This window comes from Leptosomus discolor, chromosome 9 (genome assembly GCF_034619465.1).
Source record: "Leptosomus discolor isolate bLepDis1 chromosome 9, bLepDis1.hap2, whole genome shotgun sequence".
NCBI lineage: Eukaryota > Metazoa > Chordata > Aves > Leptosomiformes > Leptosomidae > Leptosomus > Leptosomus discolor.
The window spans coordinates 4,451,964-4,469,697 of NC_141399.1; the positions used below are offsets into that span (position 1 = coordinate 4,451,964).

At 45.6% G+C, this 17,734-nt stretch overlaps 1 protein-coding gene across 3 annotated transcripts in view; it reads left to right on the plus strand.

The window, feature by feature from the left end:
- Positions 1-3,181: 3,181 nt before the first annotated feature.
- The window catches only part of PDZRN3 (PDZ domain containing ring finger 3), a 145,756-nt gene continuing 131,203 nt past the window's right edge, over positions 3,182-17,734 (plus strand). The window contains exons 1-4 of one of the 3 annotated variants that reach the window (XM_086469983.1): positions 3,182-3,505; positions 3,575-3,898; positions 10,080-10,163; positions 11,316-11,423. In XM_086469983.1, coding sequence (XP_086326109.1) covers positions 3,182-3,505; positions 3,575-3,898; positions 10,080-10,163; positions 11,316-11,423 — 840 coding nt within the window. Of the gene's footprint in view, positions 3,899-10,079; positions 10,167-11,315; positions 11,424-17,734 lie in introns of all 3 variants that reach the window. The other 2 variants (XM_086469984.1, XM_086469982.1) reach the window with 2 other exon arrangements.

Consider the following 17,734-nt stretch of genomic DNA (forward strand, 5'->3'; position numbering starts at 1 on the left):
AGTTAAATGACAGAGACCTAACGGTTCAGTAATGGTCCCACCCCAGTACACTACCTCTGATGATGAGAGGACGGACTAGACAAAAATAACCTTCCTTGGCTGTGGCAACGTAATTTCAGCCCCGGTGGCAATATACTGGAAACCAAACCTCTTTTCAGTTTCAAACCTCAGCCTTTGAAAATAACATTAAAGGCTCATGTTGAGAGGCTGCTTTTTAAACTTTTTTTTTTTTTTTTTTTTTCCAAGGGAGAACTGAAATGTAAGCATCTCCAGTAGGGAAAGCTCCATTTGTGCCTTCTCCCATGGAGAAGGAACTTCAATTCCCTGTCAGCGCTCCAGACTGCAGTCTCAATGCAAAACTGCAGTGGCCTTCAAAAGTTTTAATTAATAAATAAAGTATCTATTCCTACATAAATGTAATGTTAAAGCATATCACAGAATTCAGCGCACCATCTGCCCAGCCATGACTCCAAATTAAAATGTTATTCATGTTCTTGCCCATATTTTCCATCCAAATATTTGCACAGTTTCAAATAGCCTAAGGAACCTGGTACTGACGTCATTCTTGTTGAAATCAATAAAAGCTCTGCCTCTGGCTTCGACAGGAATGGCCTCAAGCATCCTGTAGCGACAACTTTGAAATACTAAACCAAAACTGCTACAGCTATGGTTGAAGGAAGTAATGTATTTCTATTTACAACCATCCCGAACGCATGAGGCGCTTCATGAACTCATGTAAAGAAGGTCAGAAGACGGTGGTCACTCGGGGCACTAATTTAAAGCCTATTCAGAAACATTTGGATTGATGGATTTCCCCGTCAGAGCAGGTCTGACATAGCAGCTACCGAAATGAACACCGACGCTCAAGTCGCTCATTTGTACTATGTGCATCCCCAGACCACGGAAGCTGAAGTTTTATTTCGGATAAAATGCCCATGGAAAAGAACAGATGCCGTGATTAGTAACAGCTACCCGAGCTTTTGTGACAAACTGCAAAACAACGGTGTCCTACCAGCGAAGGGCACCGACAGTACAGACGCAGCGTGGAGAACCAGCAGAGCGCCCGGCGGGTGGTCCAGGTGGTTGGAGGGAGGGAAGAGATGCAGCGTTGCAGGAAAAGAAATGGTAACAGAGACTGGCGAGGAGAGGAATCCTGAGGAGGCAGGGGTGAGAGAGAGGAGGAAGAGGAAAAATGCAGTGAAGCACAAGAAGAAAGTATGTGAATCACTACTATAGATCAAACAGAATAATCAGAAAGTCAGTAATATACATCTATTAATTAAACTTTATCACCACGGCCATGGACTGCGCATGACCTTCAGACGGAGTTAACAGAAAACCTACATGCACAGTCCTGCATAACATAATTTATTTTCTTTTTTAAAGGAACAAATCTGTAAAAAATTCCTTAGCTAGGTATATAATCCTAACTCTGTGATGCACACTTTCTTCAGCAGGGCGATGCATACAGCCAAAAGCAACCTTAAGCTTTATGGAACACTAATAATTAGAATGAAATGAGCGCTACAGATGGAATTCCTATTTGAACAGTGAAAACCCTTAATACCAAAAACTACTTGCCTGGGACTGAATTGGGAACATAGCTGCGTAATCACTAGTCTGTTACCTTCTAAAGGTCGCTAACAGACAAATAATCATCCCAGCCTTCCAGAAAATCATTTTACCACGATATAACAGGTATATACCAAAGGTATATTCAAAACTGAAGTTTCTAGTTGGGCTTCTACTTTGCCATAAAGCAAAACACGTTATAAGAACAGTTGAGCTGGTGTGTGGCGTCAGTGCGTGTGAGAGTTCTGCTCCACCATCCACAATGAACAAAGCCGTTCTCTTTTATTGCTTTTTTCAGTACTTGAATATCTGCCTTGTAAGAGAAATTGTTTTTGCCTAATGCTACGTCTGGTACTTCAGGTGTGGTCTGGCCAGCTTTTTATAGCATATTCTGGAGTGCTTTTAAATCATCTCCAGGCAGAAACAGGTATCAAAAGCCATAACCTTTCCTGATCCCCCCCACTTACATCCAAGTGGCATTAACGGGACGTTAATAGCCTACGAAAGCACAGAAAAAACGTATCCCGTCCCCACCGGGATGCGAGCAGCCCTGGCAGACCGCTCTGTGGGCAGACGGCGGGGTCAGGACGCCTCACCGGAGAACGGAACAGCCGCCCCCCTTCGCAGGCAGCTCGCCGAGGACCTGACCCCGCAGGGCAGCTCCCTGCAGCGCCCCATCCCAAAATCCCCGACGCCTGCCTGTCCCCAGCCACCGCGCCCCAACACCCTCCTTCCAGCGAGCCGTCCCGTTCGCTACCGGCTGTGCGTTAAACCCGACGGTAGCCCACACCCCTCCCGCCTCGCCTCGTCCCTGCCCTCCTCCTCCTCATCCTCCTTCTCCTCCTCCTCCTCTCCCCCCTGCCCCGACCCACCTCCCGCCCTCCCCCGGCCCCTCATCTCCTCGCTCCCCTCCTCTCCCACTGCTTCCCCACCGCCGTACCCTCTCCCCTCCCTCTCCCTCTCCCTCCCCCGGCCGGGGAGCTCTCCCCTCCGCAGCCATCCCCTCAGGCACACCTCGCCCCCTGCCCGCCTCCTCGCCCCTCCCGCCACTCGCCCCATCCCTGGGCTCCCGGTTACCTGCACGGGGAACCGGGGAGGGGGGACGCGCACACACACACACACACACACACACACACACACACACACACAGAGGCCGGGGCCCCCTCCGCCCCCCGACCTCCTCTCCCCACAACAAAGCCACCCTTGTCCCCCGCTGCCCCGCTGAGGGAGCCCCCCTCCGGGGGCGCCCCGGGTGGGCGGGGCCGGGGCGGGGCGGGGCGGGCAGGCAGCGCGCGGCGGCGCTCTGCGCAGGCGGCGGCGGGGAGAGCAGCCCGCGGCGGCGGCGCGCGAGGAGGGCTGGGGCCGGCGGGGCCGGGACGGAGCGGCCGCGGCGGGTCCCTGGTCACCGCCGCGGGCTGGGCGCGGAGCTGCTGCTCCTTCCCGGGCGGCGGGGGCAGCTGAGTGGGATTTATTTATTATTAGTTCTTGCCTCGTCCCGGCTCCGCGCTTTGGTTACTTCGTTTGGGCTGGTTTGTGGGGTTTTTTTGTTGTTGTGTGTTTTTCTTTTTTTTTTTTTCCCCCCTTTTTTTTTCGTCAAAGCGGAGGGAGGATGGGGTTCGAGCTGGATCGCTTCAACGGGGACGTGGATCCCGACTTCAAATGCAACCTGTGCAACAAAGTTTTGGAGGACCCGCTGACCACCCCCTGCGGCCACGTCTTCTGCGCCGGCTGCGTGCTGCCCTGGGTGGTGCAGCAGGGCAGCTGCCCCGTGAACTGCCAGCGCATCTCCACCAAGGAGCTCAACCACGTCCTGCCCCTCAAGAGCCTCATCCTCAAGCTGGACATCAAGTGCGACAACCACGCTCGGGGCTGCGAAGCGGTGGTACCGCTGCAACACCTGGGCGAGCACGCCGAGACCTGCGACTTCTCCCCGGCCAAGTGCCGCAACCGCGGCTGCCGCCAGGTGCTCAACCTCCGCGACGTGGAAGCGCACATGCGGGAGCGCTGCGAGGCGAGGCCCGCCGGCCTCTGCGAGCAGGGCTGCGGCTTGATGCTCACCCACGGCGAACGCCGGGCCGGCGGACACGGCTGCCTCCGCGCCCTCCGCGCCCACGGAGCCGCTCTGCAAGCGCGGGCGGCGGCGCTGGAGAAGGCGCTGAAGAAGGAGGCGCTGCGCGCCGGCAAGCGGGAGCAGTCGCTGCTGTCGCGACTGGCGGCGGCGCAGCTGGAGCTGCAGGTGACGGCGCTGCGATACCAGAAGCGCTTCACTCAGTACAGCGCCCGCCTCGACGCCCTGGCCCGCGCCCGCGCCGCCTCGCCCGGCAAGGTAAGGTGCGAGGCGGCGGTGGGGGGGGGGCGGCCGCGGCGGCGGCGAGCCCGCTCGGGAGAAGTTTACCTCGTTCACGGGGAGAGAGGGAGAGGAGAGCCGGGGTGGTCCCGCCCCCGCCCTCCGCAGGCGCCCCTCAGCAGCGGGAAAGGCCCGCAGGGGCGGCCGAGCCCCTCGGGAGGCGAGAGGCGCGTCCCCGCGGCGCCCTCAGCCCTCAGCGGGGTCTTCCCGCCCCGCGGGGCGCCGGGGGTGGCCGCGGCCTGCGAGCGGGAGTTCTCCTCAGGAGCCCGTCCAGTCCCACGGCCTTGGAGGTACCTGAGCTTTGGCTTTTAATGGCCGTAACGTACCGGTTTCCATAGGTGTATTTTTTTCCTAACGTGCCCATCGTTGGTGTCTGGACCGCATATGGCAACTCACCCATGAAAATACCAGGGTCACAGTATTATCATTATTTTTTTCTCGCTTCTCTCACTGAAGAAACATCTACACAGCAAAACTGGAATTTCCAGGGCTGGGAATGGTATTAAACCACCAGAAATCGACTCCCAGGAGCAACACGGATTGGAAGAGGCTGTGGTGACCCAATGCTTTCCAGACCCTTAGCTCACCTAGCGCCCCAGAATATGGCTTCCTACAAAATGCAGTCTTTAGGATTAACTGTTACGCCACTCGGACACCTTGCCAGCTACTTCATGATCTGAAGCCATCATCTTTGTAACATCCGTGTCCAGATACAAGGTGTCTGCTGTGCGCTTGCATTTTTTTCCCAGAGTCTCACAGGGTTCTTTAAAAGCTCAATTTAGGAGGAGAAAAATTAACTTGACTTAACCCCTCAGAATAAGACCATTTATAAAATGACCAGAATCAAAAGCCAGAGCTACAACAATCCCTAAGTTTTAATTGGAATGAGGCTCCCCGGCGAGGGAAGCCCTAGAAGCCAATTATCTTTTAAATGAAGACATTCAAAGTCCTACCCGTGACCTGGAATGTGCTACCACAGACAGAGCGGTATTAAACTGTTCAAAACTGTCAGACATCTGTATTCACACCTTTGGTAATGTTGAGGCTCTAAAAGCTGTGTAAAGGAAACAGAACTTTGTGTTAGAGCCTCTTGGTTTCTTTTCTTTTTTTTTTCCCCCCCTTTTTTCTTTTTAGAAATCCAGGGAAAAACAACCCACCGTGTTTCACTAACTCAAAACAGAAAGAATAATTTAATCCTAAATGTACCGCTTTAACTTCTGGCCATACTGGGTGTGGTGCTGGTTAAAATCATAGTAAAACTGTTAAAATAAATCAGGGGGGTTCACATTCATGTCAAGATTCGGGACAGTTCTCCTCCTTTTCCTGCAGCCCCCCACGCTTCGCCATGGCATGCCGCAGAGCTTTCTGCTCCCCCAGCTGAGCACGCAGCTGCCTCTGCTCCCTCCCGCGTTGCTGGTGCCAGGGCAGCCCCCCGTGCAGTCCTGCTGTCGGAAATCATCTCGCTGAATCTCCGTCTCCTCGTCTCTAAGCTGATCCTAACAGCACACATTCTCACGCTGTCCCTCCTTCTTTTTTTTTGTGGCCGGTGGTGATAATATTGGTTTTGCATTATTTAGCTCTAAATAATTTAGCTCTAAAATGCAGTGAGCTGCTGTTAGCGCGAAAGGTGCTACTTCAGACAGTTGTAAATGTGCACGGTACATAGTTTCCAGCAATACTTTCTATCAAATTTTTGGATACAGCTGGATGAGATGCCTGTGCTCGTTTCCAGCCGTATTACAAAAGGCTGTTATACCGTTTTTCTGAAGCAGCGCCTCATCTGAAGAAAGCTGGAAGGTGTCACGTCACCACAGACTTGTGGTCTAGCGGTCAATCAATTACATGTCTTTCACAGAATTTTGGGCAGCTTTCCAATACCAACAGCTTTAGTCCGCCCAGCTCCCAAAGAAGTACAATCAGGAAACTTGCATCTCTGTGCACTAGAGAGTTTTTGAAAAGACTCATGGTAATCACCTAGTGCAGGGGATGCTTTACCAATTTTGGGCTGTGGCGTGCTTCCAAGTTTAGACTCCGGGGTTATTTTCTCGGAGACGCTGGCATAGACCGTGCAGCGCAGAGCAGAACACTCGGCAGGGCATGCGTGCTTGCTGAAGGATTAAGTCCCTGAACACACATGGATAAAAAAGTGAAATAACTGATTTCAATTTCTGCAGCAATTGCATCTTTGAAGCGTGCAGCACCTCTGCTACCGTTATTTAAATTGGATCATGATTTGTATTTCATGTATTTTGTTACAGTCTGTGTTAAAACACAAGTAGGGCTGACAAACAGGGTTCGTGGGTTAGATGTGGTGATTGCAGAACTTACCGTAGGATGTTCTGGCTCCTCAGTAGGTGAAGAAAAAGGGTCTTCGGACTTCCCTGCCTGATGGTTGCTTGTTGCTACAGATGCAGAACCAATCTAGAATCAATCAGATGACCCATCCTCTAGTCAAACCAGAAGAAAGGCCCACGTACAGTTCTTTTTAAATGCTTAGATAAAGGGAAGTGTGATGTTGGGGGATATGAGGCCATTTTCATTAAAGACCCAAATTCATGGTCTTTTGGCTGGGGCAAACTTTTTCAGCAGCTTTGGAGACCCAGGTTTGTGCTTCCCTTAGCATAAACTTCCTTTGCGATATTGGGTGAATCACATAACTTCCCTGTGCTTTGATCTGTTTCTGAAGTGAGTTTTGTAACACTGCCGTAAGTATATTGAGAGAAGAGATACATAAAATATCTATGTTATACACACACTCATCCGTAGATATCTCACAATTTTGTAAGTCCCGTAAACAGACAGGTGTACCTTAAGTGACTCCAGTTGGGTTTTCCACGTGTGTTCTTTGCCACTGAGGGAGCGTTTTAATTCTACTGTGTATTTACTGAATGTCTCATCTGTGCTTATTCAAAAGGCAAATTTGAAGGTTTATTCAGAGAGCAACTATTTACTTCTTGGTGGAAAGAGGCGAGGCTTATTGTGATGAGCTTGAGGAGGGAGTGGTAGGGAAGGTGGTGTCTTACTCAAAATGAGTCTCCTTTGATCAGACATGTCAATCCTGAAACATCAAAGTCTAAATAATCAAGAAAAACCTCGTACTATTCAAACAATGCTTAATCCTTGCTGAAACATACCACTGTTCACACCTATTGATAAGCCGCGCTGGTCTGGTCGTTCCTTTGTGTACACAGACCTCAAAGTCCTTTGGGAAGAAACGAGCAAGGGAGAATCAGAAGCAGCTCATGGTGCTGGCTGCAGCCCGCGGTGGAAGCCCTTCTGCTCTCCTCATGACCAGAGGCAGGGATGGACTTCCAGTAAATGTATCAGACATACAGGAACCAGTTTATGAACTGGTATTTAGGACCTCTGGCTTAATACCTCTGCGGAGGTGGTAACACAGGTTTTGATTCTGTAAAAGCCAGATGAGGTCCTTTAAAACAAGGTGATATTTTTTTTCCTCAGACTGTCCCCAAGCAGGATCCCCTGGGCTGGTCCTGGCAGCCCTTTCACCAGTAAACAGGGAGCTGAAGAGCCTCCTGTAACGAAGGCAGACGTTCTCAGCCACAGCACTACCAAAGAAATTAGAGCCTTTCAGTATCTAAAGGGAAAGGCACTCTGTTAGCTCCGCATTACTCAGCTGGGAAGTACAGTAATGTCAAGAATTACGTTTTATGAGTTGTGTTCAGCGATGGGAACACGACATGCTAGTAACCATTGGGTCTGCTGCCGAACCAGATGACGGGGCAGGGCTGGATGCTGGCCACTGCTTTTCCACAGTTACCTCACCGTTTAATGATTGTTTCGCTGGAACGCGAGACACGTTAGAGAGGGAAAGAAAGGCAGAGCCCTGGAAAAGTCATTTGCATCATGGCTTCTTTAGGCAGCGAAGCAGCTTGTTAAAGAAATTGTTAAGAATCGAGACGTGAATCTGCGAAAGTAACCGAGCGTTAAAGCGAAGGCGCTGCTGCCTCCCTGGTGCCGGGGCAGTTCCGCACAGATGGTGGGATGAGGGCTCCGCAGGGGCGTGGGGGTTGTGCTCTGCGACACGACTCTGCTGCCGCGGAGAAGATGGAGGCGATGCACAAAACCATCAGAACTGGCTGGAAAAGTTTCTTTAAAACCCTGGTGGACGTTTTTCAGGATGTTTTACTTACAAAAAACTGCATTAGTTTCCACACACACACACACACAACTTCTGACTCCTTCAAACCCACCTGCTTTTACACTTGTTCAGCTAGGTGTAACAGCATCTGATCATGGCCCCGTAAGGAGACTTTAATGAAAACACTCTACTGTGTCTTGAGAGCAATGTCCTAATTGTTTCTTGATTGTTCTAATTGATTTGCCTTCTTAAAAAGGCATAATAGGGGAGGTAAATGGTGCTGGCATGTCCTTGTCTTTCGAATCCTGAATCGTAAGACCCTGAAAGTGGCCTTACAGGACTGGAAGTTTGTTCCTTGAAATCCTATCTGAGGTCTGGGTCTGAAGACTTGAGGGAAATAGCCCTTACTTCATTTTTCAGGCCTCTTCTGGGTACCTGATTCTCACTGACGCCGAGTGTAGGCAAATTTAAATAAAATCAGTCGGAGTTTAGTCATGTTTCTCTGTATCAGGTCCAAGTCTGTTTATTTTTTGACGTGCAGGAAGGATAATGATCGCAAACTGACGCGAAAACTGCAAACCACGTTTTCAGGTGGAGTACGTTGGTGCAGCGCCCCTGCGGCGGAGCTCCGAGCGTGCGGTCAGTGGAGCTCTGCCAGTTTACACTGGCAGGGAATTGGGCTTTGTTATCATCCCCGAATCTGTAGGAGTAATTCGGTAATCCAGGATTACTTTGACATTTTTTTATGAGTTTAACAGACATTAATATTTGATTGACACGTTCAGATTGACATGTTAGCAGAAAAATGCACGAACTAAAAACATCTGCGTCAAATTACAATGTAACTGTTGTAATTTTTGTCATTAATTGGTTATGAAAACCAGACTTGTAAGATAACTTCCTCAAACTTTTTTGTGTTCATAACTTTTTCACCCCTTGGATAAAACAAAGGAAAAGATCTTGGAGGTAGCAAGGTTCCTGTGTGTCTGTAGACATGCAACATACCTATTCTGATTTCTAAAAAAAAAATAAAGTAAATTATTCAGATGGCTTTTTGTGGTGTTCTGCTGTTGCCTGTTGTATAGTTGTGTGGTGTTATGCTGTAAATAACAGTGACTTGATTGAGATCGTAGTACATTGTGAGGATTTAGTTGTCTTGAACAGTATATGCACTTTTGCCTTAATGAAAGTCAATAGACCTAAGTAGCATCGCTGTGTCATAAAGACATTTTGTGTGAGTTTGTATCTGTAGTTAGGAGCAAGCTGGGGTGAGAAGAGGGCAGGATAACAGATCATGTTTACACAGTCCCCCAAATACTACAGGTCCATCCGGTCTATCTTTGTTGCCTGATCAGAGAACCGTTCACTGCAGAATTTCTCACTTTAGAGAATTAACATAATGAGTATCAATGATGAAAGAGTTCTGTTTTGCTAGTGTTAAAACCTCAAAGAGAAAAATCGTTCACGGCAGGCGCTGTGAATAGCAGCCAGCATCCTAGGCCTTCTGCAGTATTTGTAGCAGTTTTGTTCAGCGCTGTTTTCTAAAACTCACCAGAGAATTTCTGTTGTACAAGGCATCGTGTTCGATACTGTTTAAAACAATGTCACGTAGCTAGTGCTAGAGAGAAGCAACATAAAAATGCAGTCCTAAGATTCGGTCACCCTCGAGCACTGGAAAAGTCAAGAATTTGACTACTGGAAACACGGAGTATTTTACATAACACATCACATATGACTAGGTCAAGTAGTTGCAGGAACCAGTATTACATATAAATATCTTCTGTTGCTGTTAAGTGTCTCACTGTAGATCTCAATAAAAAATACACATAAATCTTACAGGGTGGGTTTCTCAGCGAAGCGCTGCTGGGGAACGGTGGGGTGGCTGGAGTGCAGAGGCTGGAAGCTGCTGACTTTGCTCCTGCAAAGTTTTTCTAAATGTTTTTCTCTAAACTACATGGGGGGAAAAAAAAAAAGAAGAAATCAGCCTGGATAGAAGTATTTCTGTGGCACTTACCAATGCACACAAATGTTTTGAATATGTTTATCTGTTCTTTGCAGGGTGAAGAAACTAAAGCGCTGACTCTCATCCTTCATCGTGACTCTGGCTCTCTTGGATTTAATATTATTGGTGGCCGACCATGCGTGGTATGTTAATTGTTAAAATATGTTTGCCCTTTCCAGTTGGGAAAAGCATGTAGGTCAACACTTAGAGGAAGAATGCTGCTGACAAGCGTTTGGTTCTCTTGGGATTCTTTCAGAGCAAATCTTGCATTCAGATTTCTATCGGATGTCTATTAACTCCCCTGTCCTTTCTCTCACAACGTATTTATTCTTGCACATCGTCACAGCTAGCAACACTAATATTGCTGCAGTGTCACTCCCAAAATGGTGAAACCCGTGGTATCTCTTTCTCGGACCATACTGCTTTGAAGATGTTGCATGAGTTCAGGGCCTACAGCTTTAGGCCCTTTACAGTTCATTAAGAAAATGTTATTTACTCTCCTTTCCACCAGAGAATAAGCAGCTCTCTGTGCAGGTGAGGGGATGTAACTTAACCTACTTTTGAATCCTGTGATTTCAGCAGATGTTTCCTGCACCGTACACTCACTAATATATTTTTTCTGGATACTTGTTGGCTGGAGCTGCTGCATATGACTTTAATTAGATCGAGGAGTGGATTATACCTTGTCCTAGTAATTTATAAAGTATTCAGAACTACTTATTGGCCTCTCGGAAATCTGACATTAATCACGATTTATTCCTAGTAAATTCACTTGAAAGTTATTCTTTCTTTATAGTTTTTCAGTTTTCTGAGACTTTTTTCTGCACTGGTGGAAACTGGTGACACAATACAGAGGAATATGAAAATGCCTTGTTAGGTGTAAGTGGTTTTTCGTGGTTTTATTTTTAAACCTCCAGAGGAAGAGCTGTGCAACTAAAAATAAAAATGCACTGTTGTCTTATGTTTGATCTGCAAGCAGGCTGCCATCTCCCTGGATTTTACATTAGGAGTAATTGTAATGACAATTACTACTGAGCTGGCCTAAGTCAGAGGAAAATTATTATCGTGCAACTAATGCACCTAATGGAAATCCGTTCCTGGTTGTTTAATCTTTCAAAATGGGAGTATCGGGTGTTCTCATTAGCACAAAGTAATTCCATATTAAGACATCAATAAGAATATTTCTTTCAAATTACGTGCACTGTTGTGACAGGGACAAATTTTAGCTGAGGGCAAATTGGGGTTAGTTCAGGCTACAATAATGTATTTTATTTTTCGTTTCATCCTTAAAGGACAATCAAGATGGTTCATCCAGCGAAGGAATTTTTGTATCGAAAATAGTTGACACAGGGCCTGCTGCTAAGGAAGGAGGGCTACAGATTCATGACAGGATTATTGAGGTATGTGAGTGCACTATCCAGTCTCTTTTAATAGGGCGAGTTCCATCTCAGGTCTTCAAATGGCACGATGTTCAGTGTGGGTTTGGGAGAAATGTACCGTGGTAAACACTGTCTAGAAGACATGTCTGCTAAAATATGCTTGACTTGATTCAGGGCTGACCTTCATGGCTTTAGGTATAGTTCTTACCTAAATATAGAAACCAGATTATGGATGGTATGTGCATGTCCTGGCTTTCTGAGGAGCTAGCATCTATCTGGTATGCCGTAAATATTTCTTTTTAAAGCTATTGGAAACTTGTAAGTTATTTAGCTAAAACATATGTGAAATGTCTGTGGTGTAAACCACAATTTTATTTTTCTTGGTATTTAAGACCAAGTTTTGAACGGTTAGAAAAAATTTCCGCTCTGCAATTTTTCTATGGTTTATTATAAACCTGTCTAAGTAACTCCCTTGATGTTGTTTGTGAGTTCTTATATTACTCAGATTGCAGTCTGATTTTCTTCTCATTTTGCCAAAGTCTTGACCTCAATAAAAAATGTGTCCTGTGAAAGAGATGGTTGCTTGAAAAGTTTCTTGCAATTTGCAGTGAGCATATTTCTTTGGGGGGGGAAGAGAGAGAGAGAGGAAAAGGTTAGTTTTTGTGAGACAAAATGCAGCTGATGGTGAGTCAGTTCCCATTGTTTAGCATTTTACGGTTAAGAAAAAGTATTCTTCACTGTCTTATTTTTGTAGGCTGGAGAAACTTTCAGAGTCTATTGTTCAAAAAGATAAGTGCGGTGTTTGTTGCCAAGGATATCATGGAACAGCCAGTTTCTCTAAGTAATGGAATTCCATTGCTCTTATGTTTTGCAAATGAGCAATAAACAGCTGTTAAGGATTTTCTGTTGGCAGGGGACAATGTGTATTTGCTATTTTCTGTACTGTTATGGTAAACTGTATTCACAATTTGGTAAGGATATAAAATATTAATTAAGTTCCTTCATATGGGAAAGAATGGAGCCACAGTAGCAGAACTATAAAAAGATAAGAAGCTGAGCTGTGAAATGATCCAGAGTTGCTTAAACTATATATATGATGTAACATAATTGCGAAAAGGTCTGGACAATTTTGTGAGAACTATGCAATTTTGTTTGAACTGCAAATTTTCCCATAAGCGTGTGTTTCCCCAAAGCACATTTGAAAAGCTGACATCGGTTTCTGAAGTAACACGTAGTCACATAAACCAAACAACCGTATGAAAACCAAAACTTTGGAAAAACCAAACGCCCCGAAGTTAGGAAATGCCCTAGTCTCTCTATGCAAGCTCGGTTCAGTCTCCTTGAGCGCAAGGACTGTATTTGCAGTCATGCAACCTTTGTCTAGAGAAGTCGCCCTCGCTCACAGCCCAGGGGACAAGGGCAGCTAACCTCCACAGCAGCATCTGCTCTCAGTTGCAAGGGACCTCCCTCCTTACTGCCTTTTTTTTTTTTTAACTCCCTCCTTACTGCTCCGTTTCTCCACCAGTTTAGCGTTTGGCCACGCTAGCGCAGGCCAGGCTAAGCAACTCAGCGCCGTTACGCTGAGGCACACCAAGAACCTGAGAAGAGCACAGAAGCTGGGTGAGCTTCCCTGCTGTCCTTCTTGGCCGTGTGTCCTCCCTGGGTGGAGTCGTCCTGTGTGAGCAGTGTCTGTGCGAGGTCTTTTCCACAGTTCGAGTTACATTTTCACATGAGACACCCCCAGCATAAAGACACTAGAGCGGTTTGTTGTATTCGTAACACACCAAGGGTAGGAGGATCCCATGGGTTGACAACTCTTGTTGTGCTGACCACAAACTCATTTTCATAGTCACTCTTCTCACCTCGAAATACAACGTGAAAATGTAGCATGTTGTTTCCCAATAATTGACGTTGGGTGCCCCTGCATCAGCACCTGGATGAGGAGTGTCCTGTTCCAGCAAGTCCCTGAATGGTGCCCAGCTAACGCCGTTTGATTCCCATTGTGGGGTAGTGTCCATGTGTGCTAACTGGATTTTTTTTAAGATAAAATTATTACATCTGATGCACCCCAGCCACTACAGGCATCAGTTCACAGAACTAGACTCGAGTGCTCTAATACAGAGCCCTCAAAATACCTGTATTGTGGACATCAGCTCCTGAAAGCAACTTTCTGTATTCTGTGCGATTTAGATTTAGCACGCTGTATCTCACCCTGGTCTGGGTTAAGGAAAAAGGGGATATCTCCTGTATCAAGGCATCTAAGTGAGCTTTCTCATACCAATATCCAATCATCTAAGATAATTGAAATATCCTGTGTATAATCTAGATGAAAATTAGGTAAGGTCTAGGGATGGTGTCCTTCTAGAGGCTAATTTTTTTATAAGCTGCACACCGCCAAAGTTTTGATTTGGCAGTTTGGCTGAAAAATCATTTACAAATGTAGCTGTAACAGGCAGGACACAGCTGGAGGACTCAGCTGGAACTTGGCACGGAGAACAGAGCATCCTAGCGGGTCACATTTGCTTTCAAAAGTATGAAAGATGGTAAAGAAAGATGGTAACAACTACCTAGAACTGAATTTAACCATCTAGAACTTCTTTGACTTGTTCATTAAATATTAAGGTTTTATGTATCACCACAGACTCTTTCACAAAGAACTCTTAACTCTAATATAAGCTGCTGAGCATAACATCTCCAAAATTAATTCCAGTATCCATCACAGAGAATTGACAATGAAGTAAAACATAAATGACTTGATTTCCTTTTGGAAAATGTTCCTTTGCTGTGGGTCTTGTGGATGCCTTCTGGAGCCCATATAAAATAAGAGGGTCATTTCTCATTTTCAGAACTGTCACAACATTTCTAATTACTGAGCAGGACTAGGCAGTGTAAAATACAGGTACGTATTTATAGCTGATAGCAAATGCATTGTTATATTGATATTTGCTTCCAAATTCTATCCCCGGACAAACTGATATGGAGATAAACTTTGAATTATATCAGAGATCATTTTTAAACATGTTTTCCTTGTATAATTTGGATTTCCTGTTCAACACCCTTCAGAAGGTTAAACGTAAAGAAGTTAGTCAGGTTTAAGAATGGTCTTGAATTTTCTGTAAAAGCAATTTTTTGGCCCTTTGTGTATCGTTGACATAAGTAATGCCAGTGTGAAGTACATGTTTGTGCTGCTAAATGACATACATCAAGATGAATGTTGCATGGTCTGTGCTACTCGGTCCTCAAAGCAGCATGTAACAGAAATACAGAGAAATAGCCTTTTTCCCTTGTATTTTGTTTCACAGAACCTTGTTAAATAATAACGATATTTAGAGCTTACATAGGACTATGAAGATTGTGTTATGGCTATTAACTGCTTAATAATTTCCCCTCACTCTTTAATAATATTATCCTTACTTTGCAAATGGGTAATCTGAGTTATACAGGGAAATAACTTCTAGAAGTTCCTATCAGATTAGGTTTAAAGACTTGGATCTTGGTCTGTTTGTAACTGTTCTGTGTAAACCAATGCTTCTTGCCTATATCTATTTTCAGACCTTTCACAGTTACTTTAGAAGTGGGGAGGTAACGATACTGTGAGATTTTCTCTGGTTTGACTACATGTTTTTCATGCAGTTTTGTACTCATTCAAAGAAGTAGCTGATTTAATGCAGTACTGGTCATTTACTGAATGATTGTTAAGAAGTTCCATAGCAAATGGCCATGTTAGAAACAGGCTGAAACTATTGATTTCTGTGCAAAGGAATTACTGTTCTCATACATTTCATTTTTGTCAGGGTAACAAAATGGTCCTAATTTCCTTTCTTAACAGAACTTGGTTCAAGTCCCAGCCATGAATGCCTCCTCTACGCAGCTGCTTGGCATTTCTTAAGACAAAATTAGATTTTCAGAGTTTTATTTTTAAGCACATCAGCTCTGAAAGATTATAAATTAAATATGGCATTCTCTTCTCACTAAGTAGTAAACTTGTTTGTTTAGCTTCGGGCCTGCTCAGAAAGAAGGAGGCTTTTGAAACGCTGACTGCTTGCCACCTTAAAAAGTTTTAAGCACAATTAGGGTACTGTTGAGGCACTATAAACTGTCACAGCTCCACTGAAACCTTGAGGATTTATGCCACCTGGGACTTGCCCAGTGTTTCATGCTGCTCACAGGAAGGATCATTAGTTTAAGACTTGAGAACACGTCTTAGTGCATTTGATTGATTTTCCCCAAAGCACACTCATTTGCTACAAATTACAGGCTGCTTTTCTGTTAGGTGGATTTCTTCACAGATTACACACAAGAACAATGAAACTGTTTAGTAAATCTTCTACTGCATATGTACAAACAGAATTTGCAGTTCACCCTGTAGTAAGTGTGCTGTTTTGGCAGAGCCCCTTTCTGCTCGCATGAGGTGGCTAGGTGGCTTTCAGCAAAATTAATTTGGTAGCTGTCTTAACAACGTAGCCTCTGAAAAGTCAAATCAGCCCAGAGAAAGTACACCAGCCACGCAGGAATGGCAAGAAAGGATGCTCTGGCAGGCACATGGCATACCTTTCCCTGTCAGTGACGCGTGCGTGCTGAGAAAGATCCGCTGCTGAGGCAAGGGTGGCTTTAAAACTGAGTGAAGGGCTAAATGAAGAAACATTTCATGTGGTCTGCTCGTGCGTGGTGGGGTCTAGTTTTTCCACCAGACCGAGCCTCTGGGCTGAAAGGGTTCAGTGTACTGCCAGTCTGGCTTTCTTGTCAGAATGCGGTTGTCCCTGCCCCGTGCGCCCTGTTCCACTTATCACCACTCGCAGACAGCTCACAGGAGACTTCTACAAATAATGGGTAAATAAAATTATTAACTGAACACGGCCTCCCATTTCTCATTTGCTGGGAAGCACTTTTTAAAATTATGCCAGTTCTAGCAGGATAAACCTAAGCCTATAGCTACTTGCAGGAAACTTACTGCAAGATAGCTGAACTCGAACAAGGGTATAGGTTAAACAGAACTTTTTCATTGTTGTGAATGGCAGAGTTCAGCTCTGCAAACAAGATTTACTGTGCAGCTACATACACTTAGGAATTAATTTTCTAGCAGAAAACATTTTCAGACAGTGACTTCAAATTGGCTGTTCAAGTTCCTGCCAGGACACGCAAGCACATTAGAGCGTTTGTGGAGAGCGAACACAACGGGGCAGTGAGTGCAGCTATAGCAGAGTCAGCTCTTTTTAGAGTTTGTACTCCCAGAAAACTTTCCAAGCCCTTTGTCCATATCTGTTAACGGTATCTTACAAAGCAGCATCATGCCTGTGCTAAAACGTGGATCCTGCAGCTTGGTCAAAAGGGAACGGTAATAACCTTAAGAGGAAAATGTAAATGAAAACAGGCAGCCTTGGTTATCACTGCATTTTTTCCTCTCATAAATTTATTTGCCTGATTTCATACCAGCGCTACAGTCTAAGCAGGAGGTGGGGAAGCAGGGGGATGAGCCAGACAGCAAAAAGAGAACAAACCAAAGAGGTGCAACAGGATTTTTACACTAAATACTATTGTCCTTCCCACGACAAAAGAGAAAAATAAGTTGGATGGGGTGAAAACATGTGTTGCAAACAAAGCAAGCAATGTTGTTTCTTGTATTACGGACCTACAGTCCCTGCCTCTTCACTGATAAGTAGGCTGCAGAGCTCAAGTTATAAGCACATTTCATGCTGCAACTTTTGAAAAGGTCCTGTGTGAGTTCCCCTCAAATTTCCACACCATCTTACTCTTTCTTCTCTTTAATAGAAGTGCACAGCATGTTGACCCTAAGCATAATGTGGACGTTTTGAATCTGTGGAAGCTTAGAATATTGCTCTCATGGGCATGCTGCATGAAAAAGAGGTAATTAAATTATCCAAAAAAGCTCTCTGAACTCAGGAATATGTGTAACACTTCTTAAATTAATGAGATTATGGTCTCCGAGTCCCTTCTCACCCTGCCCACAGCCCTCTGCCCTGCACTTCCCTCTGCTTTTCCTTTCCGTGCTAACACAGTCTGCTTGAAAACAACTCGGTATCGCTCTTTAGCTAATGTAAAATCTGTCCTGTAAAACCATTAGTGCTTTGAGAGGGGGGCCATGACGGCTGTGCACAAATCAGAGAAAACGATTGCCGCTACTGGAATTAGGAGGAATACCATGTTTCTTGAAAGGTGCTGCAATTACATTTGTGAGGAGGCTACTTCTTACCAGTGCAAATCTTTTGCTCAACCCAAAAGACAAGTGCTGCCAGGGTGTCCAAGACAGACCAGGGGACACTTGGGGACCCCTCGGGAAGCTCTGCCCTGCTCATACTGAAAATGCAGGGGGG